The 26,006-nt window shown below is 40.0% G+C and overlaps 1 protein-coding gene across 1 annotated transcript in view; it reads left to right on the top strand.

Moving 5' to 3' along the window:
* The window catches only part of DPYD (dihydropyrimidine dehydrogenase), a 343,995-nt gene extending 318,834 nt beyond the window's left edge, over positions 1 to 25,161 (top strand). The window contains exons 21-23 of the mRNA XM_085303683.1: positions 12,406 to 12,549; positions 22,382 to 22,522; positions 24,966 to 25,161. Coding sequence (XP_085159809.1) covers positions 12,406 to 12,549; positions 22,382 to 22,522; positions 24,966 to 25,136 — 456 coding nt within the window. The 3' untranslated portion in view covers positions 25,137 to 25,161. The remainder of the gene's footprint in view (positions 1 to 12,405; positions 12,550 to 22,381; positions 22,523 to 24,965) is intronic.
* Positions 25,162 to 26,006: the final 845 nt, after the last annotated feature.

The raw sequence follows: 26,006 nt of genomic DNA, 5'->3' as shown, positions 1-26,006 counted from the left end.
CATATATTGGAGTGATTTGCTATTTGCAGTTTACGCAAGTCAGTAATAAACCTGGAGCTGCCATGCAAAAGATACATCAAAACAAAAATATAAGATAAACAAAAATCTACAAAGGTTCCAGCAAATTGTTCTGTTAAGTGGGGAAAGTGCATATACTCTTATCACTTGTGCAAGGTTTGAAGGTGCTAGGAAAAAAGTATTTGATAGCTAAATTTGCAGCTAAAACACATTCAGCAATGGTGAAAATAAACTTTTTCACCAGAGGCTAAAACGCAGTCACCAATTGCCCTCTCTGCCYAGTTTCCTGTTCCCCTGAGAGTATGACTTTGATGGAAATGAGTGAGGAGACTGTTGTTGTTTTTGTGTAAATGTGCRTACACCACTTCCAGTGTGTAAGTTCTGCAGGGTGTACGGGCCTATGCTTCTGCCAGGGGTATGCTGGAAGGGAGTCTGGGAGYGCTGAGAGGGATGCCAGCAGGGTGCACCTCCCCTGGTTCTGCCCACAGGCTGTATTTGTGTTGGAGGTTGTGTCGCAGCAGTGTTGTTCTATCCAGTTGCTCCAGCAACTTTTGAGCAGGCTCAYGTGGGTCATGCAAGCAGTTTAAACGGAGCTTCGCAGTGCCAGGAAGGGCACGAGGCTGCTGCAAGTGCCTGACCTAGCTCGTTTAGCAAGAGGGGAATTAGCAAATTCAGCTTAAAACAGCTCCACTCGCCTGCTGGGTCAGCAGCATCTATGATTGACAGGTCAGTTGGTAACCAATGCATGTAGCCATAGCAGCAGGGATATTTATGCTGTCTTATAGTTGTAAAAAAAAGGATTTATTTTTCCTTTTAGCACTCTAACTAACACCTCTGAAGCTTCTTTGAAAGGACCTAAAAAACTCACAGTCATAAGGTACCACTGGATTTCAGTCTCCTCAGTAAGTGTGCATCCAGAAGAGGATGGAAATAAATGGTTTTAGGGTTGTTGGTTTTTTAAATGAGGCTGTTCCTCAGTGAGATATCTGAACATCTCAATTACCAGCCAGCTTGGAGAAGAAGGCAGTTAAAAGTGCCTAGCAATTGCATTTTTTCATATAATTGAGTGATTGACTGCATTGCTATGATGAGCACATAAGCTGAATGTATGGATATGCATACTCTATGGTATATATACACAGATGAAAATGTGAATACCAACATGATGTATTTTTACTTCTGTAACAGCAATACTGCAAAATATTATTTGCACAAAGTTTTTCTAACACTGAGGCTTAACGGATGCTTGTTTCCTAAAAGCATTTGAATACAGTTACATTTGCTAGCCTGAGCCTGTCAGGTATTTATTAATAGACATTCTGCTGACATCTTTGTTATGCTGCTGCTTAACTGACAGAATTTTATTTGCATAAATGGGTGGAAAGTCCTTTCCTCACATGTCCAACAAACTGGAGACAAAGTGCCTGCCAATGTTTTTAATTTCTTTTGCAATTCTGGTTAGAGTGAGAAGAATGCTTTCACTCCACAGTGTCATGAATATGATAATCTATGGAAATCACAGAAAGCAGGTACTTAAGTTAAGCACATACTGTACTATAGGAATCCCTGATGAATTCAAGTCTCTTCTGTTTAGAGAAGATGTTGTTGTCTAATAAGTGACAGACTGCCAGATGTTCATGAAGTAGCACAGTAATGTGTATCAGTATCTTCCTTTCTTCACCCCAGAAGGTAACATTTTCTTTATCATCTATGTCATCCTSGGTTTTGATTGCAAATGTGTAAGTTTGCTTCAAAGATTAACTCCTTTTTTGTTTTACTGATGAATATTTCATGACAGAAGGACCTCAATACCTTCATAGAATGCAAGTTTTTGCCGCACTACAGTAAACCTGTATTCCTAAAATCCTTCCCTTCGTTCAGTATAAGCTACTGAAAACCAAGCATTTGAGATATAATGTGAAGAATAATTTGTTCATGATYTTGAGCTCGTAGAGAGAATTTTGGCTGTGTTAGAAAAATGGTGAAAGAAGAAATAATTGTTATTTTAAATAACAGTTTTAGCTGCACACTCAAGACTCTACCATATAGCTCATGGTGAGGTCACAGCAATATGTTTTCCTAGAACACACATTAATGTTCCATTTAGTCTCAGAATTACTGCAGGGCTGGGGGTTAGTTCACATGCTTTAAATAATCATGGTTTAAAGAGCAGACAGAAAAGCTGAATAACAAAATGCGGTGGAATACACACACGCAGTGCAGGGAGCAGAGGTTACAGGAGCAAGTGTATGTGCAGTAATTATAGATTATTGAGACAGCGCTGTTTACAAAGCAAATACAGTTCCACAGAAAAACAGCAAAATAACTGGAAGGCAGAGTTTAATTTTCTCTGAGGAATCATGGAATTCTGTCCTTTATTTTGAAAACCTTTCTCTGTGGTTGAAGGAGACAGTGGTGGCAGTTGTGATTTGGCTCTTAGAGCAGTGAGCATGTGTGAACCCTTTAATGCAAGGGCCAAATTCTCTGCTGCTTCTTGCTAACATAGCTACAGCACCCTTGGGAGCTCTCACGGCTGATGYTGCCCCAAGAAATGCTCTGCTGACTGGAGACTGCTCGAGGGAGGTGCCCCRTGGYGCCGGTGGCCCGTGGCGTGCCCGCRCGCTGCAGGCAGGACCCTCGCGGGGTTCCCGGCCGGAGGCCAGGTGCCTCCGAACCCCGGTGCCGTGTGGGCTGCCCGTTCCCGCGATGGGCCCTTCCCTTCCAGTGTTCAGCACCTTAGCGTTACCAGGCCAACACAGAGAACACTGCAGCTATTTGAGAGTTTAGCTTTAACTATCTAAAAGAGTAAGAATATCTAAAAGAATAAGAATTAGCAGCTTTACTTTCTCCATTGCCATACATGTTTAGTTTTTCATTAGTTGAGCAGTTTATGAGATTAGTGAGAAAAGCTTGTGCAAAATATTCTCTCCATATATCTATGAATATTAATGTGTGGCATATTATATGCATATTTGCCATCTTCAGAGGAACACAATTAGGCTTTTGGCTTTACTGATTTTTTTCCAGAAGGAGCACAAGCTATCTTGACATTGTGACAAGATTTTGTTGTTACTRTTGCTGTTGTTTGGTACTGAGACTTTATGTTTTCTTCCTCTGTGGAAATGCTGGAATCGTGTCTCATTTTAGCAAATTGTCAAAGTTACAAAAAGCTGGAGGCAGCCCACTGCAATGGTAAGCATTACGCTATGTTAAGTCTAGTCAAGGCTGTATGTATATAGAGCATGTGGTAAGGATTCTAGATTTATGCGGCCATTTTGAACACATTAGACTGGAAAAAATATACCTGAAAGATTCAGAAGCAGCTGAAAAATAATTAAAATTGAAACTGCTTTCTCTGGAAAATTTTATACATCAAAGTTTTCCACATGAGCAAATGGGGGTCAAACATTACTAAAACCTTTGTGCTGAGGRCATATAAAATGACCATAGAAGCCTAATTTAAATTCTTATAGCTTCTGGGTGAGAGCAGCTGTCTACCTTACTTCAGTGTTATTTTTTCCCTTATCTGATTGCCTTTCTGTGCCATGCTCCCTCTTTCAGGGGTCTTGCTTCACATCTTACCCTCTCCAAACTATCCAGTCTCATCTGCAGTTTTCACAGTTCTAACTTGCTCTGAGGCAGCCTCCCAAGCTTTCCTGTGAAGTTCAGCGTAGGGAAAAGCAACGTCCTGCACCAGGAGAGGAAGAACTGGCACTGATACAGGCTGGGTCCAACCTGCTGGAAGGCAGCTTGACAGAGAAGGACCTGGAGGTCCTTGGAACAGCAAGTTGGCCATGAGCCAGCAATGTGTCCGTGTGGCACATGGGCCTTGAAGATGATTAAGGGATTGGAGARGCTGAGAGAGCTGAGGTTGGTTAGCCTCGAGCAGAAAAGGCTCGGGGGGATTTTACCAATGTGTATAAATATCTGAGAAGGATGAGGGGGAGTAAAGAAGATGCAGCCAGACTCTTCTCAGTGGTATCCACTGACAGGACAGGAGGCAGTGGGTGCAAGTTGAAAAACAGGAATTTCACTGAAACATTAGAAAAAACTTTTCTATAGTGAGAGTGGTTGATCACTGGAACAGGTTGCCCAGAGAGGCTGTGGAGCCTCTGTCCTTGGAGATATTTGAAACCTTACTGAACATGGCCCTGAGCAACCTGCTCTAGGTGGCCTGCTTTCAGTGGAGGGTTTGGACTAGATGATCTCCAAAGGCCCTTTCCAACCCCCAACAACTCTGTGATTCTGTGAAGGTAGTTCACCACCCTTGTCCTTTCCGGGCATTTTGAGAATTTGTATTTTCTTTTCCTTTCGGACAGAAGAAAGGAAAGAGTTCTCTGAGGGAACGCTGCTRGTTAAGTAACATCAGAGAAAAATCTGTTCATAAAAACAAGCTATAGAGAAGAAAATGTAAGATCAACATCTTGTTTGATTTCTAAAACGCACTAGTGATTTATATGGCAAAGCTTTGGTTAGAAAATTTTCCAGCCATTTAAATAACCGCAGAGTATGTGGGCCTTTATTTAATGCATCAGTRCTACAACCAGCACATAATATTTCATTAGAGCAATTTTATCTCTCCTTTAGCAATTCAGCACGTCAGTATCTTTTCAGTCTTCATTCTTGTTTTTGTCTAGTTTTGCTAYGTGCAGCAGAAATGTCTGCCCTTGAAAAATGTGAAGTATGTGAAATAAAATGATCTGGCTTCACTTCCACTTCCAGATATGTGAGGGACAAAACTGTGTGTCACTTAAAATTGTTTACAAGTTAAAAGTGCATGAGAGGAATTTACAGAATTAATCTTCATACCTCAGAGTGGAGGCAACACTCAAATATAAAAGAAATTGGATAATGACATTGCATTCAACATGGGAATTCTTCAGCCATGGGGAAACAGCATTTTTAAACCATGTTGCCTCATAACTAAATGATATTGCTATCCCAAATTTCCATGTACCAGTGATCTTTGTAATTACTTATATACATTCTTCATTTACCTTATGGCAGTTACTGCCTGAAAATCCCGTTTATGAAAATGACATTTTCTAGTGTTCTTTTTTATGCCCCATCTCATTAGCAGTTATCAACAAGATATACTTCAGATCCACTCAAGTACTGTAGGTACAGTAGTACTCTAGGTACTTATTTTTGGTTTATGATGATACCTAGTTGTCCTAGCTGAAATCTGGGTCTTCTAACAGTAGACAGCATGCAGCCCCTTAGCAGGARACAGCTCCCAAACAAACAACTCATAGCTACAGCATGGAGACACACCTCGACTTTCTTGGACTAAGACAACAGACCAGTTTAGAAGTCAGAAATAAAGTCTTGGTGACAGAAGTTCACTAGCCTGTTCCACCTCTGTTCCAATTAGGGGCTACTTGCTAATGCTCCCATAATAATTACAGCAATCTGAAATGAGAGATACCTTCTACATTTTGCTATTAGGAAACAAGCACCTTTTTTAGTTCATCATATGCTCAATTACCTTTAGATTGATCCATGAATAAATTATAATCAAAACAGACTTATTCACCTTAAAGCTTTTCTGGCTTAAGGTTTCATTGTTGATTCATTATGTTGTCAGTTATCTACTGGCAGTGTAATACTTTTTTATATCTGGATTGAGACGGCTTTAGTGGAAGATACTGTTATCTTTAAATGGGTAGGATTTAGCTTTTCTGGTGAGAACAGATTCATCAATGATGAATCCCTGGAGAAACTACTGAAACAAAAAACACAATGTTGCTGGAGATTTGTACAGTTCATCAGTTAAAAGGCAGCTTTTGGAAGTCTTTAGCAAGAACAGTTGAGTTTTTTATTTCTTTTTTTTCTGTAAAATACTCTACAATATTTCAAACTTCTAGCTTTGGCGTAATGCAGTTATAAACAGTGAAATAAAATCAGTTAGTATTTTTATTTTGGCTTCACTATTGATGTTATCCTCTGCAACAGAAACACATTAAATTATGGCTATATAGAGAGAGATGGATACAAATATTGCAGCTCTAGACATCACTGATACAGATATATCAGCAGACAAGACATATCTAATTGCTCTGCTTGTTGCAATCTTCTAAACACATACTATAATCCATATATTCATATMTTTTTTTTATTATTTTTGCTAGTTAGATGTTGATATGACAAAAGTTCCAGAGTGCAGATAGTTTGGTGACATTGAGGTATCTGGAAATTAAAATAAAATAAAATAAAATAAATCCCAAGACATATTGTAGGAAGACTTCAGAAGTAAACGGGGATTTAAACCCACCAAGTTACTGTGCTTGTGCTTTCATTGGGCATTGTGCTGTTAAATCCCCCATGTGCTTTAGATCCCCTACAATGATTAGAGGATGATTTAATTTAAAACTCTTAAATTTCCAGTTCTTTGGCAGCTATTTTAACACATTTCCACTTTTGCTATAACATGTAACTCACTTCATTATAATACTGTGTGCCACTTCATATGGCCTTTAACTCCAAAATGTTTGAAACTACAGCTCTGAACAATAAGCAGTCTCATCAACCTTCTGTATATCTGTGCATTACTCGTAAGGGGAGCCTTCAGTAATGTCCTTTCTGAGCTCCTGAGGCTACATTTTCATGCATTATTTATTGCTATAGAAAAAATTGCTGGTTTTCAGCATTTGATGAAATTTGACTTGGCTGCTTGTGAACTACCAGACTCCAAACACAAAATAACCAGATCATTTGTACAGGCACACAGTTAACTTCTGTCAGGTCAGTGGAATCTCACTGTATATCCGCAAGACTAGAATAAGACCCAGGCACTTAGTTAATTATTTTACATTCAGTTTAATCAAATTACTGATGGAAATACAAGATTGCAAAGTAAAATCTCAGGTTGGATGTTAGTTTTTGAGGTTRATTATCACTTTGCTTATTCTGGAAAGATTGTTTAACTTACTTAACCACATTTGTGTAATTACAAGCATCTAATATATCTTTATTGTACCAATGACATAAGATGTTTTTCAAAATGTCTGCTATATGTTGCAGCTAGCAACTATGTTAGACATCATAAAAATCTGAATACTCTGATGCCACACCTTAGAAAATTAATTAATTGCCTTAGTAAAGCTCTCTTCATCTATACACAAAAATGATCTTTTGTTTTCCACACTTTTCCTCAGATCACCTGCTTTATTTCAATATGTGGTTGATGTTTCTATCTGTAGAAATTAGGAGGTTTTGAATATATTAAGAATATACAAAAGAAAATGATTTATTCTGAAAAGATTTGGCTGTTCTTCGCAAAGATGATCCCATTTCATAGAATCATAGAATCAGTAAGGTTGGAAGGGACCTCTGGAGATCATCTAGTCCAACCTCCCTGCTCAGCAGGGTCACCTAGAGCATGTCAGACAGGGTTGCATCCAGGTGGGCCTTGAGTATCTCTAGAGAAGGAGACTCCACAACCTCTCTGGGCAACCTGGTCCAGTGCTCCATCACTCTCACAGTGAAGAAATTCCCCCTCATTTTCAGGTGCAACTTCCTGTGCTTCAATTTCTGCCCACTGCCTCTTGTCCTGTCACATGGGACAACTGAAAAGAGTTTGTCCCCRTCCCCTTGATACCCTCCCTTCAGGTACTTATACACATTGATAAGATCCCCACCTCAGTCTTCTCTTCWCCAGGCTAAACAGGCCCAGCTCTCACAGCCGTTCCTCAYAGGGCAGATGCTCCAGCCATTGGATCATCTTCATAGCCCTACACTGGACTCTCTCCAGTAGCTCCATATCTCTCTTGTACTGGGGAGCCCAGAACTGGACACAGTACTTGAGACGAGGCCTTGCCAGGGCTGAGTAGAGGGGCAGGATCACCTCCCTCGACCTGCTGGCAACACKCTTCCTAATGCACCTCAGGATACCGTTGGCCTTCTCGGCCGCAAGGGCACATTGCTCGCAAGGGCACTGGCTCATGGTCAACTTGTCATCCACCAGCACTCCCAGGTCCTTCTCYGCAGAGCTGCTCTCCAGCAGGTCAGCCCCCAGCTTGTACTGGTGCCTGGGTTTACTTTTCCCTACGTGCAGGACTCTGCACTTGCCCTTGTTGAACCTCAGGAGGTTCCTCTCTGCCCAGCTCTCCAGCCTGTCCAGGTCTCTCTGAATGGCAGCACAGCCCTCGGATGTGTCAGCCACTCTTCCCAGCTTGGTATCATCAGCAAACTTGCTGAGGAGGCACTCTGTCCCCTCATCCAGGTCATTGATGAAGAAGTTGAACAGGATGGGACCCAGTACTGAGCCCTGAGGACACCACTAGCCACGGGCCTCCAACTGGACTCCACACCACTGATGACGACCCTCTGAACTCTGCCTTTCAGCCAGTTCTCAATCCACCTCACTGTCCACTCATCTAACCCACACTTCCTGAGCTTSTCTAGGAGGATGTTATAGCAGACAGCATCAGAAGCCTTGCTGAAGTCAAGGTACACAATGTCCACTGCTCTCCCCTCATCTACCCAGCCAGTCATTCCATCATAGAAGGCTATCAGGTTGGTTAAGCAGGATTTCCCCTTGGTGAATCCATGCTGGCTACTCCTGATCACCTTCTTTTCCTCCATATGTCTGGAGATGACATCTAGAATGAACTGGCTGACCAGCCTATAGTTGCCTGGGTCCTCCTTCTTGCCCTTTTTGAAGACTGCAGTGACATTGGCTTTCTTCCAGTCCTCAGGCACCTCTCCAGTTCTCCATGACTTTTCAAAGAKGATGGAAAGCAGCTTGGCAACAACATCCACCAGCTCTCTCAGTACCCGTGAATGCATCCCATCTGGGCCCATGGATTTGTGAATGTCAAGCTTGCCCAGAAGGTCTCTAATCCTATCCTCCTCAACCAAAGGAAAGGCTTCCCTTCTCCAGACTTTCTCCCTTACTCCCGTCCAGGCTACGGGATTCATGAGGGCTGCCTTTAGCAGTGAAGACTGAAGCAAAGGCGGCATTCAGTAAKTCTGCCTTCTCTGTATCCCTTGTCACCAGGGCCCCYGCCCCATTCAGTAGTGGGCCCACATTTCCCCTAGTCCTCCTCTTGCTGCTGATGTATCTGAAGAAGCCCTTCCTACTGTCCTTGACATCYCTTGYSAGACTCAATTCCAGCTGGGCCTTAGCCTTCCTCGCAGCATCTCTACATGCYCTGACTGCATTCCTATAATTCTCCCAAGTAGCCTGTCCCCTCTTCCACATTCTGTGTATTTTCTTCTCCTGTCTGAATTTGGCCAAGAGCTCCTTGCTCACCCATGCAGGTCTCCTGCCTCTCTTGCTGCACTTCTTACTCATAGGGATGCAGTGCTCTTGAGCTTGGAGGAAGTGATGTTTGAATACTAGCCAGCTCTCCTGAACCCCGCTTCCTTCTACGGCCTTAACCCATGAGATTCCTCCAATTAGGTCTCTGAAGAGCCTGAAGTCTGCTCTCCTGAAGTCCAAAGTTGCAACCAAGCTTGTTGCCTTACTTCTTTCCTGCAGGATCCTGAACTCCACCATCTCGTGGTCACTGCAGCCAAGGCTGCCCCCAACCTTCACATCTCTAGCCAGTCCCTCTCTGTTGGAAAGGACACAATCCAGCAGGACACCCTTCCTTGCAGGCTTCTCCACCATTTGTGACAAGACATTGTCATCAACACATTGCAGGAGCCTCCTGGACTGTTTATGCCTTGCTGTGTAGTCCCTCCAGCAGATGTTGGGGTGGTTGAAGTCCCCCATGAGAATCAGGGTCTATGATCATGAGGCTACTTCCAGCTGTCTATAGAAGGCCTCATCAACTTTCTCTTCCTGGTCAGGTGGCCTGTAGTAGACACCACAACAGCGTCCCCCATGTTGGCCTGCCCTTTGGTCTTTACCCATAAGCTCTCAACTGCTTCCTCCTCCTCCCCACCTAGGCAGAGCTCGATGCATTCCAGCTGCTCTCTCACATAAAGAGCAACTCCACCACCTCGCCTTCCTGGCCTGTCTTTCCTAAAAAGCACAYAGCCATCCATGACAGCGTTCCAGTCATGTGAGCTATCCCACCATGTCTCCGTGACTGCTAATCAGTCAAGCCACAAACAACTGTTTCATCTCTCTACTACCTCAGTTAAAACCTCAGCAAAATTAGCTTTGCTACCTACTCTGAAAGCCAGCAAGTCAGTTCCTAGCTGGAGAGGGAAGAGCCCCAAAGTGCTTTGTCATCAGATCTCCTTCSCTTTAAAGCCCAGAGTTGTAGACTTCAGTGCCCATGCTATGGAGAGAATATAGCTTCTCCATGACACAGCTGCTACTTGTTTGGTAAGCCAACATGTATTTCTAAATGATGAAGGCTAGCAGATGTACAAGAATAATTTTTCGCTCAATATTTGTATTTCTGACTTTTTGGTAAAAGTCTTACATCTTCTAAAATTCATCTAAAGAACTGATTCTCTTTGTGTGTGCTTTCAAACCTGTTGCAGAGACTGAAATTAGACAAATTATTCCTTTTGCTCATTTTATTGTTTAAAAACTCTATTTTCACTGTCTTATTCTGCTTTGGTGTCTAAGGCTACTATCATACTGTTGTTTGCAGTAGTTTTTCAAAGGTTATTTTAAGACACCCCAGAACTTTTCCTCTCGAAGAATAGAAATTTTATGTTTTTGGCATCTGCACAAAAAGAAAAGTTTGGTTACTTCTAATGCTCTTCAAAATATTATACATATTTTACACTCATCTACCTACCTTCTTTTAACACTTGAATGTGTTTTTGGAACCATAGAGCAGCCAAACCTTATTTATTAGTTATGAATTCTGAAAAATTCATATTCATGACTTATGAAGTTGACATCTGTAGGGAAGCCTTTGAATATAACATTCAGGAACAAAGTTCCCTTAAAATAGACAATACAACAGCCCTTTGGTAGCTGGCAAACTCAGGCTACAGCTAGATTTGGGACAGATGGGGTCTTCAGCATACCTCATGGCTCTGACCTTGCATTTGTCTAAACTGAGGTTTCACCCTGGATTATAGTTCATTCTTGGCCTCTGCAAGAGAGATCCTCTTCTGGAAACCACCTGGAGACTCCATGTCTCATTCTGACTTGGAATTAAAATGTGTTGAGGGCAGAGACCAAGTCTCAGAAGCTGGAAAAAAATTCAGCCTTTGGCTATGTGCTCAGAGTGGCAAAAGCCTAGCAGCCAAGAGAGCTATTATTTGCCATAATAAGAAGCCTGAGATTGAGTATGGTGACTGACAGAGCTCATTGAGGCATTTTTCTTCTGAAGATTATCAGAAGAGCAAGGTAACCTCTTCTGAATTTATTTATTTAAAAAAATAATCGTTAAATTTTTAAATAATTCTATTTTTAAGATTCACATTGACATTCCCTCTTTAAAAAATTGATAACCACAGCAGTACTCTCTCTTGTCAGATATGCTCTTTGAAGTTGTATTATTAGCATGAACTAATGCTAGCAACTACAGACATTATGTATCTCCTGTTACTACCTAGTGGTTTTTACAGGACTGAAGTAGCTTCTGAATARGGTTTAGTTAGGTGAATAAAATACTTTTGCATCATAAGGAACTAGTTGGAGGGGTGGAGRGGCATGATCTGCTAAACAAGCAAAAATCCATGTTTTCACCATTTTTCATTCACCTAGGTCTGATATCATTGCATGATACAGTTTTCCATATCTCTGCTGTGTACCTAAAGAAGTTGAGTGTTTGGCAAGTTTATAAAATCTGAACAGCACTGTCAATGTTCCTGGATGAGACATGACCTTTGTATTTCAATGAAATCTTCCTCTAGTGCTTAATCAGGCCCAAAGATTAAATATCACAAAAAAAAATCTGTAACTGGGATATGGAGGTAAATTATGAAATCAGAATATATTTCTGTTYATTTGGCATATGTTAGCCTTACTTTGACAGGCCACGACAACCTTCTGTCATCATCACAACATGCGTGTTTGTATGCTTTAAAACTACGTAGACATATCCAAATATCCCTAAAAGTATTCTCAAACATTGGTGGAGCCCTTCCAAGTAACTTTCCATGTATTATAGAAATAAAGTTACACATTTGAATTATTTAACATGATACATATTTATATATGAGCAAGTATGCACTGGAGATATGGAAGACTCTTGGATGCTGACCTGCAATTCAGCTATTCTCCTGCTATGATATATTAGTATTTTAATATTGAATATATATTTTCAAGTCAGATCCTGAAGTTCATATTTGATTTTTATTCACTTCTGGCTCTGGTAAAGTCCCACTGATTTCAATTTCAGCTTCCTGTGTAAGAAACAAGTCACACTCAGCAAGGACTTAGGATCCTGTCTTTAGGATCTGACTCACTCTCTTCRTTATGCCTGAGCATTAAGCGTAATCATGTTTCCTGATTTTTTATTTCAGAAACTACCTAGTTTTGGGCCTTACCTGGAACAACGCAAACAGATAATAGCTGAGAGCAAGATTAAACTGAAGAAACAGAGCACAGCTGCTTTGCTCCCCCTGAAAAAGCATTTTGTTCCAAAGAAGCCCATTCCAGCTATCAAGGTAACTAAGATATGTGCTTATGTATAAGAAGTGATCAGCCATCAGGCAGTTGACATGCACAGTCATTTCTAGCACTTTGAGTTGTCTATTACTGCTTTTAAGCTTTTTAGAGGGCATCAAAGACAACTATTTATGCACACTTTCTAGCTTTTAACCAAAATTGATGGGAAATGATTTACGACACACATGTATAGGTATTTCCTTAATGTCATTTTCAAAATCAAGATGTTCAGGCAGTGAAATGAGAACTGTAGAACAAGGCATGAGTAATGCCTTGAAGAATGAAGTAAAACTATTAATAATTTCCTTTAATTTGAATGCAATGACATGAGCTCAGTTCTGCATGTTACTTTTTGATAATTTGTGATGTGCTAAATACCTCCATCTCTCATGCAGGATCAATGGAAAAAAGCTGGTACAATTCAGTACCTATGAAAACTAAATCCTTGGTTTTCAAAATTGACCTTTAAAGCGGGAAAATTCTTGCTTAATAACTGATTCGCCATCCACAATGAGTAAGTGTCAAGGTGAAAATAAAACCTATGACCCCATCATGGATAGGTAACTTTCACCATATGATCAGCCCTGTATGAATTAGAACTATAGAATAGAATCATAGAATTCGGAAGGTTGGAAGGGACCTCTGGAGATCATCTAGTCCAACCCTCAAGCAAGTRGCCCGTACGGGGATCGAACTTACGACCTTGACATTGTTGGCACCATGCTCTAACCAACTAAGCTAAAAATTCTTGCAAAAATAAGGCCAAAGATAAAACACAACGTGATCAACGGCCCAAAATAACACATATGATTCCAAAGGGAATATTGCAGAATTTACCAGCATATGCAGCATCGGAAGCTGGTTGATACAATGTAGAACAGATCAAGGACAATTTTTGAGTCATCATCTTGTCTAACTTGAAGAGTTTGCCACTTCTGTAGACCTCCTTACTTTTTGGGCCTGATGATTGTTTTGGTTTATACCATGCTATTGCAAATAGCTTCCTTCCTCTTGTGCTGAGGTTCCCTTCTTTATGTATATGAAAGGATCCAAAGAACAGCAATATACTTTTTCTCTTTGACAATGATGAACATTTTCAAAGACTGCTTGACCTCAAAGGTTTTATGGTTTTATTCTCTTTGCAGGGAGAGTATTGATGTTGGGGATAAGAGAAAGAAACAGCAACAACCAATAACTGCATTTTCAATGAGATAGCTTGCTTCTAAAAACAACACAAAACCAAAAAAACTAATACCATCCAAAAGCAAACAAACAGAATGAAGGAAAAAGTTTAGCAAGAGGGAAAGACAGACATAAAAACTTGAAAAAAACATAAATAAAAACTTGAGGTCAATAATTTATCAAGCCCAGCTCCAAGTACAAAACCAAAAAAGGAGACTGGTTAAAAAGAAGAAAAGAGGCCTACTTCAGGGAAGATAAAATGAATTTCCCAAAACAGAAGCTTCTGTTTATAAAGACATTGAATGCTTTTTATGTGGTGTCTCTGAGGAGCTTCTCAGAGGAATCAGGTTAGCCTTAATTTAAACAAGACTGAAGCAATTAGGAGAAGGTRGGAATCACCAAAGTGGATTCATGAGTCTTTCAGCTCAACCACCTCTTTAGACAGGAATGTTTAAACCATAATGAGAAAAACAGCAATGAGGAGGCCCACTAAGGAACAGTGGTATACCTGGATTTTTCTTTAAGTTAGGGAACTTGTTACTCCAAAAGGAAGTGTTAGCAAAGTTTATTATTAATAGATCCATCCACAAGATTTTGTGGAGAAAATCTGCCGGGAACATTCAGAATATTCATTAAAGAAGATAAGTGAAGCTTAATGAAGAARGGTGACTCTGATACCCTTCCCTGACCACAAGTTCACCACAGGGGAAGTCAAACGAGCTCATGGAGTGGTTTTATCTGTAACTGTCCAAGAGCTGTTCTCGTTTAGAACTATCAGCTCCCATACAATCTGCAGTGCTGTCCTGACTGATCCTACGAACGAGCAAGGGATGTGTGTTGTTTGTGCAGACTGGGTATCCCTGTGGTGGGAAGTGTCCACCTGTGCCATGCGAGAAGCGTGGCGATGCTGGCCCAGCAGCGGCGCGGGGCAGGCAGTGGTGCTGTGCTTGCAGAGGCTGTTGSGCCCTGCAAGTCCCTACATGTGAGAGCTGCAACCCAGCACGCAGCACAAGGGCCCAGCGGGTGCCTTTGGCTGGTTGTTCTCCCCTCTGGCATGTACCACGGCAGTGCTCGCAGGCAAGGGTGCAATGTAGAGTCTGAATCCTGGGATTTTCCCTTCATTCTGGGAAATGCTTTTAAATGATTTATGTGTTAAATTTAAATTTAAATGTTTTATTGATTCTTAAGCRTACATGTGTGTACATATGTCTGTGTTTGTGCGTGTATGTGTTTTATGACTGTCAATCTACAAGGCTCTCAGGGGCAAACTGGTGGACCACCCCTCTCTTGCAGCAAAATGGGAGGATGGCTACATAGCATCAGCTCTGACCCATTGTGAAAGCCTGACTTTTAAATGGGTTAAGCCTCKAAATCCTTTCAACGCTTACAGCTATTCCCAACCTACCTCCAGTTTTCTGGAGCAATGGAGAAGTAGGTACTCTAGAAATATGGAAAGGACCTAAGAGCTGGCAGTCCTTAAAACAGCAATGTCCCTTGGTTTGGCTGGCTATATTTTTGAAGACTTGCAGCAAATTTCCTGATGCCTGCCTAGAACTCCCTCATCTGTCTGATCTGCTGTTGGGTTGGTGATATGTAAATTCCAACATTTGTTTAAATTCTACCCGCTGCCAAAATGCCTTTTTTATAGTTTTAAAAACCCTCTGTGATTATCCAAAATCTAATTTATTTTTTGGATGGCTTTTCCCATAGCTTTTCTCTTTATTTTCTCTATTTTTCAATATTAATTGAAACTTCGTACTTTGATATTCAGCAGAGTAGTTTCTTTTTTGCACTTTTCTGTAATATGAGAATTCCTGCAGTGCTCAGATGTATGCCCTGGATCTTTTCTTTTTAGTTGAACTTCTGTAGCGTTCCCATGCATGTCCCTGCACCTCAGGTTACCTCCTTATTACTTTAATTTTCTTTCTTTATATCTTTTCTGTGCTTTTTTCCTAATAATTTAGTTCTTTGTCCTTGAGGGCCTATACCATAATATTTGGTCACCATTTATCTGCTTATTGTATTCTTTTTTTCCACTGTATAGGTTGCCCTGTTCAGTAAGTTTAAAATATTTTAAACTTTCTGACATAGCTTTGCTTATCAGCTTAGCTAGGACATGATACGTTGTCTCATCTGTTGAAAAAATATCCATAGTGTCCCTCAAGCTTACATTCCTCCAGTTTGAAGTTTTTCACTTATGTATRTAACAATATGTCTACATGGTCTTTTGCACATGTATGCAAGTCTGCTATACTGATGGCAGCATCTGGCTGGAAGCCATCTAGTCACATTTACTCCAGCACTGTGCATAATCTATAAAGCTCTCCGGAGAGGTAAGGTATATGCCTAAGCACAGCACTATTCTGCCATAACAGTGTACCATTTGGAGCATTCCTGGCCTGCATCCAGGTGCTTCACCACGTGAGTAGATTTATCATCTTGTGTTTRCCTGCCTGCAAAAGATGATGTAGTCATGATCTTCATCATGAACTTACTTATGTCAGGTGGAACTACGTGTCTGGGCCTACTTTTTCCTCTAGAGTAACTCTACAGCCATGATTTATGSGACTCTGAGTCTGCTTCTCCAAGTATTGGCTCCAACATGAATCAGAGCAATACGTGTATGCTGTATGCAGTAGCCCATAATGATCCCTTCCCTAGCAGAGTACCTCAGAAGGTATTCTCATTAGATACGACAGCTTAAGCAAATTTGTTTATCAGCTGTGTGCCGACATCCTAGAGTCAATCTTCTTTTCCTTGCCCCATCTGATTGCCAAAAGACAGCTTAAAGGGGTTGTGTAATGACGGGTGTTGAGCTAGTAGCCCAAAACAGAGGAAGGACACTGTGCTACTGTATGTAAAAGTTCTCCAGAGTTTTCTTTAATTTTGTTTAAACTAAAGTCAGTGTTGACTTCAAAGTCCTCTTGTTCAAACCTTTTCCTGGAACAGAGACAAGCATATTAAACATCATATATAAATCAGAAAATTGAGGCACTTTCTTCTGTTAATATTTTGCCTTTTCCGAACATTGATCATTATATTCCAGCTCTTTATTTCTTTTTATTTCTGATTAGCCAACTTGTTTAGACAACTTCCAATCCCACTTCATGGCTGCTTAATTTCTTGTGAAAAAGAAATTCTCTATGTCAGAAGCTCACTGAAATATAAAATTTACCAATTGGTTCTTTTGTATTTATTGCTTCACAGTGTATATAAAGAATTGTAATAGATCCAAGAAGCACAATTTTCCTTTACAAAAGCCATATTGAGTTATGTAGTAAAGGTTCATTTGAGTTATTGTCTAAGTCTGCCTTTAATTAGTACTGCAACTGTTTTACTKGATTTACTGAAATAAGGCTTAGAGGTCTCTAAATCTCAGAGCACATTTAGTAACTCTTTTAACTACTGGCAAAGTATTTGTAATCTTTCAAAATAATGTTAGTTTTAATGAGATTACATATTTTTGTTAGCCCCTTTACATTAAATTCACTTTGGCCAAGTACTCTGTTGTCCTGGTGGCTTATTCTTCTTAATCTATTTTTCCCCAACTTTTCTTCTTTTGTTGTCCCTATCTTTGATAGTACTTCACCTTTATTACCAAAAAAGAGTGGGCGGAAGGCAGGTATCTCCCCAAAGGAGATAAAAGATTGGTACAGACAAGTCATTTAGTTTCTCTGCAACATTTCATCCTCTTTCAACGCTCTCTTTATTCCCTAGTAARGGCATTTCTGTGGAGGCCCTTGTTCTTTCACAACCCATTGAATTCTGAGAACTGCACAAACACCTCATAAACAATAATGAACTAATGGAGTACTTGGCTCAAGCGCAGAACTATACGTTGGATGATTTGTTGAAGATCAAGGCTGAGGCTCTTCCTTAGGAAAGGCTGCTGCTCAGGAGAGGCAGAGCTCAAAGCCTGTTGCTCTGCCAGTTACTCCATGGTCCCCACCTGCAGTTGTTGGCAGCGTCATGTGCCCAGCAGTCCCAGTCAGCGAACCTTTCTGCTGAACATTATGTAACATGCCTAAGTGTTTTATGGGTTCTCAAAAGGTGCTCTAAAAGCACAGGCATACATGCTCCCTTTGAACTTCCTATATGACACTCAATACCTGGCTTGTGCATGACCTTCTAGCTAGAGGATTGTGCTGTCCCTCATCTCTAGAGCAGATAGAGTGGGGTCTATGTGAAGCTAGAGATTTGTGGCCCACAAAGCAACTGAAGAACCATGCCTGAACTGAGAGTTATATTTGCAAATATAGGTTTACTAGTGATGGCTAATGAAAAGCTAATCACCATAAAATGTTTGATATATTAACATTAAAAATGCAACTACAGTAATAAAAGTAGCATGTAAAAATAAGAACATCCTACTGAACAGATCTGTTCCTTGTGTGTACTCAAAACCACATCTGCTTAGCTTAGTGACAGAATGAATTTTTCCTGTACTCATTAGTAACATAAAACTAATGGATTCTGTTCTCATTCTCACCATAGCAACAGAATTCTCTGCCAATGCCAGTTGCAGGACTAAATTCCTTTCCCAGTTTTTGGTGTAGTTTTTTTGAGAAGAGTGGGACAGCACAGCAGTAACCTAAAGGAGCACTCAAAGTCATTGAGATTGCAAAGGTGTAACTTAGGACAAAATTTAACTTTCAGATTTTTTTTATTGCTGCTGATAATGCACAAGGCAGAAAGAACACAGCTTGACTTTCACAACCTGGCTTCTGTTTGCAGGTCTGGCGGTTGACAAAAAAATCATTATACGGTAAACAGTGCAAATTTGATCTGGAGGCCATGGAGAGGTAGTAAGTGTGGAATCCCTTAGCGCCATTTTAGACAGTCACTTTTTAGAGTGAAACCTCACTTTAAACTGTGAAAGCTGATTATTTCTTGCTGCCCTGTTTATTTTGTTCCAAATGTTTGTGATTTGATGGAAGCAAGAAGCTCTGAGATAGTTTAAGAATCTGTAAAAGAGTGCACCTGCAAAACATTTTTAAGTACTGTTACTTTTTTAGTCAATAAAATCTTGAAACTTGGCAGTTGAATAAAGATATAGTTCTTGCTTGAGAGAAAGAAGTGATTAAAAGACACATCATGCAGGAGTGTAAATGAGCTGTAGGTCATTGACACAGTCTTTAGAAATCACTTCCAGGCCTCTAAAGTGCCATCATCCTCCCTACCTGGGATCCCAGGCCCCACAAAGTATATTTTGTGAGCTGTGAGAAGTGAGACTTGGTTACAAATTCAACAATATGTCACATGCATTGATTTTGTTATTCCCTTTGTAGGTTTTATGGCTTGAAAAATCCATTTTGATCATGTTCTTCTAAGCAACCATTTCAGTACCTTTCCTCAGCTTGCTTACCTAATGCTATCCTAAAATTTGGTCCATCTCCCTCCTGTCCCCCAGCCACCTCCCTGGAAGGCCATTAACCACTGTACTCCTTTCCTATTAAAAAACGCTTTTCTAATTTTCAGCTTTAAATTTATTCATGTCTGGCTTATAACCATGTGTTCTTGTGCCAACATTGTCATTTAGCTTAACTAGCTCTTTTCCCTCCCTGAGGTATATATAAAGAGACATCATACCCTGCTCTGCCTTCATCTTGCTAGGATAAACATCCTGTTAGGCTTTTTTTGTGTCCTTTTGGAAGTAAGATCCTCCATCCCCTGATCATCTGAGTATCTTTTCTCTGGAATCCTGCATGAGCTTTGTTTTTTTTTTTTTTTTTTTTATTTTAACATCCAACCCCTACTTAAAGAATACAGATGTGAACATGTCCCTGGGAAAATTGTGCTGGGTTAATTAATTATGCTGTTTAAATGTCTGCCTGCTTTCTAGTTGGGGTTTTTGTATCTTAAGCTCCCAGCCCTGCATTTTGTGATGCCTTTGTCTGTTAGATTAAAAAGCCCTTCACTACTGGGAATCTCCCCATGTAGATAGCTTTAAAACATGAGCAGACAGTGAAAAGCTACTTCACTGTATGTTGCACAGGTTTTATATCATTTATTCAAACTCTGAAATACAAAGACACAGTCTAGTACTTGCAGACACCACATGCGTTTGTGACATACAGTGGAAGGTTTGGAGGCYGTATACACAAGAGAGAGGCTTTTAGGATACTTAATATTGCTGGAGGCAGCAGACTACACAAAAACACACATATATGTTTTGAAATCTGTAACAAGTATGATACAGACACACCTACAGGAAACTTGCAAAAATCTAGAGCAGAATTCTACAATTACAATTTCTAAACTATGGTACAGAATACTATAGAAACCTGAGAACCATAGCAACCAGAAAACTGCTGAGCAATTCCCAGTAAATCATGAACATTTCTGAGTAAGACATGGAAATGAAAATACAGGAGTGTGGGCAGTTCTCCTAAGGGATTATATTTGATTGAGTTACTGTAGCTCATCAGTGGAGGCACAGTAAAGGGCTGTGTGCTCAAGCCTAGCCCTTTGCAATAGCAAAGTAAAAGGTATTAGCTTAAACACTTTGTGATAGTTAATTGACCTTTAATAGTGGTTTAAGCAAACAGATTTTACTTCAAATTTGCAATGAATTTGGACCATGCACATAGTCAGCTTGCACAGTTCTGGTGATGAGTGCTAACTCATTAAGCTGTGATAACTTGCTCACTTGCAGTAGAATTTCCTTGTCCTTCCTCCCGGATTGGGGATATAGCTGAATTGCGAACTCATCTGTCATTAATRGCAACTTTCTTTTCCCATAGATCTTACCACTGTATCCAATGAACTAGAAGTTTGTCTCATTGCATAAAGATATTCTTATGATTTAAATGATCAAGGCCAGGGAGGCCTCAGTGTTAAAATTTCTCTGAGATGAATGGGAGCCATTCATTCAGAAAGTAGAATTGTTGCAAGTTTTTGGCAGAATCAGGAAGACATAGTTGCACCCATTTTTGCTTTAATTCGTGTAGCAAAGCTTTCCTTTAGAGGTAACATTGATAAAGTCATACTGCCTTTTTTCCTTTGAGGTAGCATAGGAAGAGTCATTGATGCTTAGTGTGTTCGAAAATAAAGCTGTCCAAAATAATATATGCAATGAAAATTTAAGTTACTGTAATCCAATTCTTCTGCAATTTTCTAATTAAGAATTGAAAACAATATAGAGCATTGTATGTGATTATAAATTATATAGGTTAAATATAGTGTATTACTACAAGCTTGAAGTGGTTGCTAACCATTTCAGAACACTTTCTGACTGATAGGAATAAGATAAGTATTGCTTGTTCAAAAAATATTGAGAAACAGAATATGAAAAGAAATTCTTATCATGTTTCTTGGTCATGCAAGACCAAAGGTAAAGACTTTGAAGCTTKTAATTCTAGACAGACTTGTCTGTGTCTCGTATTTGGCTTGGTGTTGAGAGTTTTTCAATTGACTTGGATCAAGTTCCATAATGAAAATCATAATKACTTCTTGGTTTATTACGGTAGCATGATTTTGAAGCCAGTTCTGCTCACCTATAACTCAGTGAAATTTCTCTAACACTTAAGAGTTATTCTTGGTTTTGCAGTGAAAGTAAAATGTATAATTGCATCATATAACCTTCACTTACTGACCTCAGTATTTTTTTTAACAATATAGAATCCTGTATTTAAAATCTGGTTTGATTTCAACATGGGAATTGTTGTTGAAGCCCATTTAGTAACCTCAGAAAATATCCAGTCAGCCAATATAGTACTACCAATATCACTACCATGAAGCAAGTCTTTTAAAGTGCAGCAGTGTCTATCATCTGTCCATCACCTGTGCTATCCTACCCGTGTAGTCTGGACAACCTGGGACTTGTCCCATCTCTACCATTGACTCAGTGCAGTAGAACTGCCACTGACCTGTGCACTTCCCCTTACGTAAAGCAGGAATGGTTTGCAGTCTGTTTTGTCCCAGCAGCTTCTTTCAGAGATGAGGCCTTCCCCTTGTCGTACATACCCATACTCTGGCCTTGTCATGCACATTTTAAATTTGCAGCACAGATATATAAGATTGATCACACAAACCTCCATTTCTGCATCTCCTAACTGTGAAGTTTACAGAACTGAATCCAGATTTGCAGGATCAGCCCCACATCTTATTCTTTTACAGTATTTACAATAAACTGATGATCTTCATGTCATTAGCTCATCTTTCTAAAGAAAGAAAAGCAATTATTGTTCTCTTTGACAGTTTTTTTGATCATGCCCCTTTCTTTTCTTCATGTGAGTTCTTAAATCCGTGCTAATGAAAAACAGCCAAGGATGATCAGATTGTTTGTGTGACGTGTTTGTGTCACTCCTCTTTTGTGCTCCGTTTTGCTTCTTGAAGCTTCACATAATAATGGCAAAACATAGATGAATTAAAATAGCATATTCAACATCAACTGCTAAATGTGTAACTTATTTGTATACAGATATATATTTTAAGTGCTGCCTGTGTTTGAAATGTTCCTGTATGGAGCATCCTTTGTCTGTATTTTACAGGATATATGACGCTTGGCAACTTGGACATTTATAAAAATCCTAAACATCATCACAATGATAGCTAAATCTTTCTTACTAAAATACTAGAGTGTGCTCCTACACAGCTATAGAAACAATTTAGTTATTTCTAAATGAGTCAGTAACCTTTTTTTCCTAGGATGTAATTGGAAAAGCACTGCAGTATATTGGAACATATGGCGAACTAAGCAACACAGAGCAAGTTGTGGCTCTGATTGACGAGGAAATGTGTATCAACTGTGGCAAATGTTACATGACCTGTAATGATTCTGGCTACCAGGTAAGGGCACAGCTGTAATTAGCAGCAAGACACAATGAGTTATCTTTCTGCTGCTGGGAAGAAAGAATTCACCTTCTGTTAATGAGCAGGTGGTAAAAACAGATGTCTAAAATACTGGATTCTAACCCCAGCATGCTCCCAGGCTATGCCACACGAGGCCTGTCTGAGCCGTCTGTACAGCGGTGGGGACACCGCTCAGCCAGGCATGGTCTGGAGGGTCGCACCTCACCGTGTCTCTCGAGGTCGCTCTCCTGTCTCGCCCTARCTGCACATGGGAACTGGGATTCTTTTTAAGAGGAAGAAAGTGAAGGAGACCCGTTTCAGGTGGCAGTAAATACCGTTCTTTGGAGATCTTCAAGTACATGMAAGAGACCAGGAGGAATGCACCCAGTCCCGCTCCCAGGACCTGGGGACACAGGAGATGTTCTCATTGCCAAATGCCTTTTAAGAAACCCAGCTGGTATTCCATCTAACTGAAGTTGAACCAATGCAGGTTTCAGGCAGGTGGGGTTTTTTGGGGTACAAATCCTTTCTCCAAGATACCTGCCAAGGTTTAGAGCAGTAGGTTGAAAATTGCATCATTTCTGTGGCAATCATTGTGACCAAAAGATTAGATAGACAATTTTGAGCTGGGGTTGCTGTTGCTAGCAAACTACTTCTTTTTGCAGTGTATATTAGCATAACTTGTAGGGAATGTTTTGTTTATCTTTAATTCAGTCTATTCAATAGTAAGTCTGATGATTTTAACTACATACAGTACAAAAAGATGTCKTCCCATTTAAAATCAACCCCTGCAATTACAAAAAGCATTTCAAAGCAAAGGTAGACACTTTTTTTCTGCTGATAAGAGAAAATTAATGCTGTATCTAAACCAGATTAGATTATTACGGTAGTCCTTTAACTATCTAAATTTATTCTTGACAGTGCAATCTTTACTGCTGCTCCTTCCATCAGATTTTCCAGTGAAGTGGAAGATGTAGCCTTTGGAGAGTAAAAGACCGTGTTCTCATTTAGTGTAACTTTTTTTTCTGTAACTGAAAATAATAATACCTGGCACCAAACGAACCAACACTTAAAACCCGGGGGGGGGGGGCGGATTTCTCAGCAGGAAGAATGCTTTTCCCGTCTACTTAATTGCAAAGAAATCAAAAGTCCCCCTCCTCCTCCACTTCAAAAAATCATCTGCTTTATGCTGATCTTTGTTTCCAAAATGGCCATGCTGCTCTGCAGAGCTGCCACCTTGTAGGAGAGAAGCAGAAAAGCTTTCCTTGACTTGAAGTTAAGGCTGTAGTCCTAAATTCCTCTACCTCTGAACCTTCTTTCAAGATGCGCATTGTTATTAGGGAAAGAGGAATGAGCCCTTTTCAAACACGCACAGACCAAAGCTTGCTTTGTCCTCAAGCTAAACTAAAACTTGTAGATTCACGGCAGTTAATGCGTACTTTGTGCTCTTGCTGGTTGCTACAGCAACTTCTGTGCTTCCCTGGTAGCGAAGCCCCAGCGTCTCAAACCTGCCTTTGGAGCAGACCTGCAGAAGCACCTAGGAATAACCTATGTCCCCTCTTGCTCCCCTAGTTGCTGAGGGTAGTGAGGGAGATTTGSTAAGACACCACTTGTTTGCAGATCAGTGAGAGTTTGGCTTTAAGGCCTGACCTTTCCTTCCTGAAACTCTTAAAAGTAAATTCAGCCAAACATTTTTTATTTTTACTTCTCTAGGTTTGTTTCTTAGAGGCTTTTGCAGTTGTGTGATGCTTTTGTTTTTGCTTTTAATTGGCATTTCCATTATAGCAAGGGCTTATTTCATTGAGACAGCAATTGTTATTTCACATTGAAATACACTCATCACCCTAGTTGGTAATGAGGATTCACTGCACGGAAACATGAGAAATAAWGCAAGCTCTGCCTGCCCAAAACACAGATATCCCTTTTGAAGATTTGCAAAGAAAAATAATCACATGAGGCACAGCATGCTGTATTTGTCACTACCTTCTATTAAATTAGATTGTTTATGCTGTGCCAAAAATAAAAGTYAAAGGAACGCATGAGAGCGTTTGCAGCCAGCGTTGCGTTGAATCCATACAAGAATGTCCTGATATCTCCTCTGAACTAATAAACCTGCTGAATTGCTATGCTACGAAATATTTTCTTCTCACGAAGGAGAATATCCCTCTTGGTTGTTTAAGCATCATTGGGCAAACTCATCCGTCCCTAACCAGCCCTTGTAGCAGTGAGCTTTCGCTGAGATACAATTTGGCCCCTATTTCTATTCTGAAGTGTTGGGGGGTTGTTTTGTTTTCCTGCCAGTTACAGTTGCTATAGCTGCAGTGCAGAATCACACAAAGATGTCTCCAAGCGCTGTAGTACGGGAAACGCAGACACTAAAATGGGAGCAGTTTTGACCTTTTCCATGAGTGACATCAATAATGTTTATTTCTGTTCGCAGGCTATACGGTTTGATCCCGAAACCCACCTGCCCACRGTTACTGACGCTTGTACCGGCTGCACCCTGTGTCTCAGCGTCTGCCCGGTTATTGACTGCATCCGCATGGTTTCCAGGACAACCCCGTACGAACCAAAGCGAGGGCTGCCCTTAGCGGTGAACCCCGCGTGTTGAGGTGACGGGTCCGACAGCTCGTGTGAACTTTACGGTTCTTTGATGCAATTGATTTGCTTTCTAATTAGTACTTGAAAGTCTGCTCTTATAAAAAAATGTAATATTGATAGCCATTACAAGGAACACTGTTTTTTCCAATTATTATTTTTATGACAATTAAGTTTTTAAATTACAGGAAGGCAGTAATTAGTCAGTCATAGCTGTCAGTTGTCCATTATTTGAAATATAACCTTTTCCTTACAATTCATGCCACAGTTTCCAAATTCCTCTGTAGTCTGTTTAATCTTTGTGTAATTTCTGGCTGTAAATATAATTAAGAAAGCATTTTTAATGAACTACAAATCAATGTACAAGCTAACTGTTTTCAAGGAGGGATTTTGTAATTAAGCATTGCATTTAGTTTTAAAACAGTTTCTTAGAAGACATAATTAAGTACATAACATTCAAACAAAGCAATGTGGCTTCTATTTTTCTATGGGAAAAAATGAAAGGGAGTTTAAAATGGGATTTAAGAACTGGATTAATCACTTTCAACTACCACAGCATATAGTAGTGTATTTTTATAATCCTTTCTAATTCTTCCTTACACTTGAGATTTTATACAATAAATTTGCTGTCCACTAACACATACTGGACTCTTCAAATTTGTATGTTACATTGATTGCTTTAGTGTTATTTTTTCCTTTGTGAACAATTTTATCATCTCTCTAAAAATGTTTAAACCAGATTATTAGGAAGTCCAGGTTGGCTTTCAGGATTCTGAGCCATGATAACTTTTTTTGCTTCAAGCTCATCCTCTAAATAACTTTTTAATTGTGTCAATTAATGCTCCAAAATGTGCATGTTACAGGTCAGAGATCTGATTACTTG

Source organism: Rhea americana, unplaced genomic scaffold (assembly GCF_003343005.1).
Source record: "Rhea americana isolate MKP2758 unplaced genomic scaffold, rheAme1 scaffold_2, whole genome shotgun sequence".
NCBI classification, from domain to species: Eukaryota; Metazoa; Chordata; class Aves; order Rheiformes; family Rheidae; genus Rhea; species Rhea americana.
Note: the sequence above shows the minus strand (reverse complement) of the source record. Positions and strands in the feature narration are given on the sequence as shown.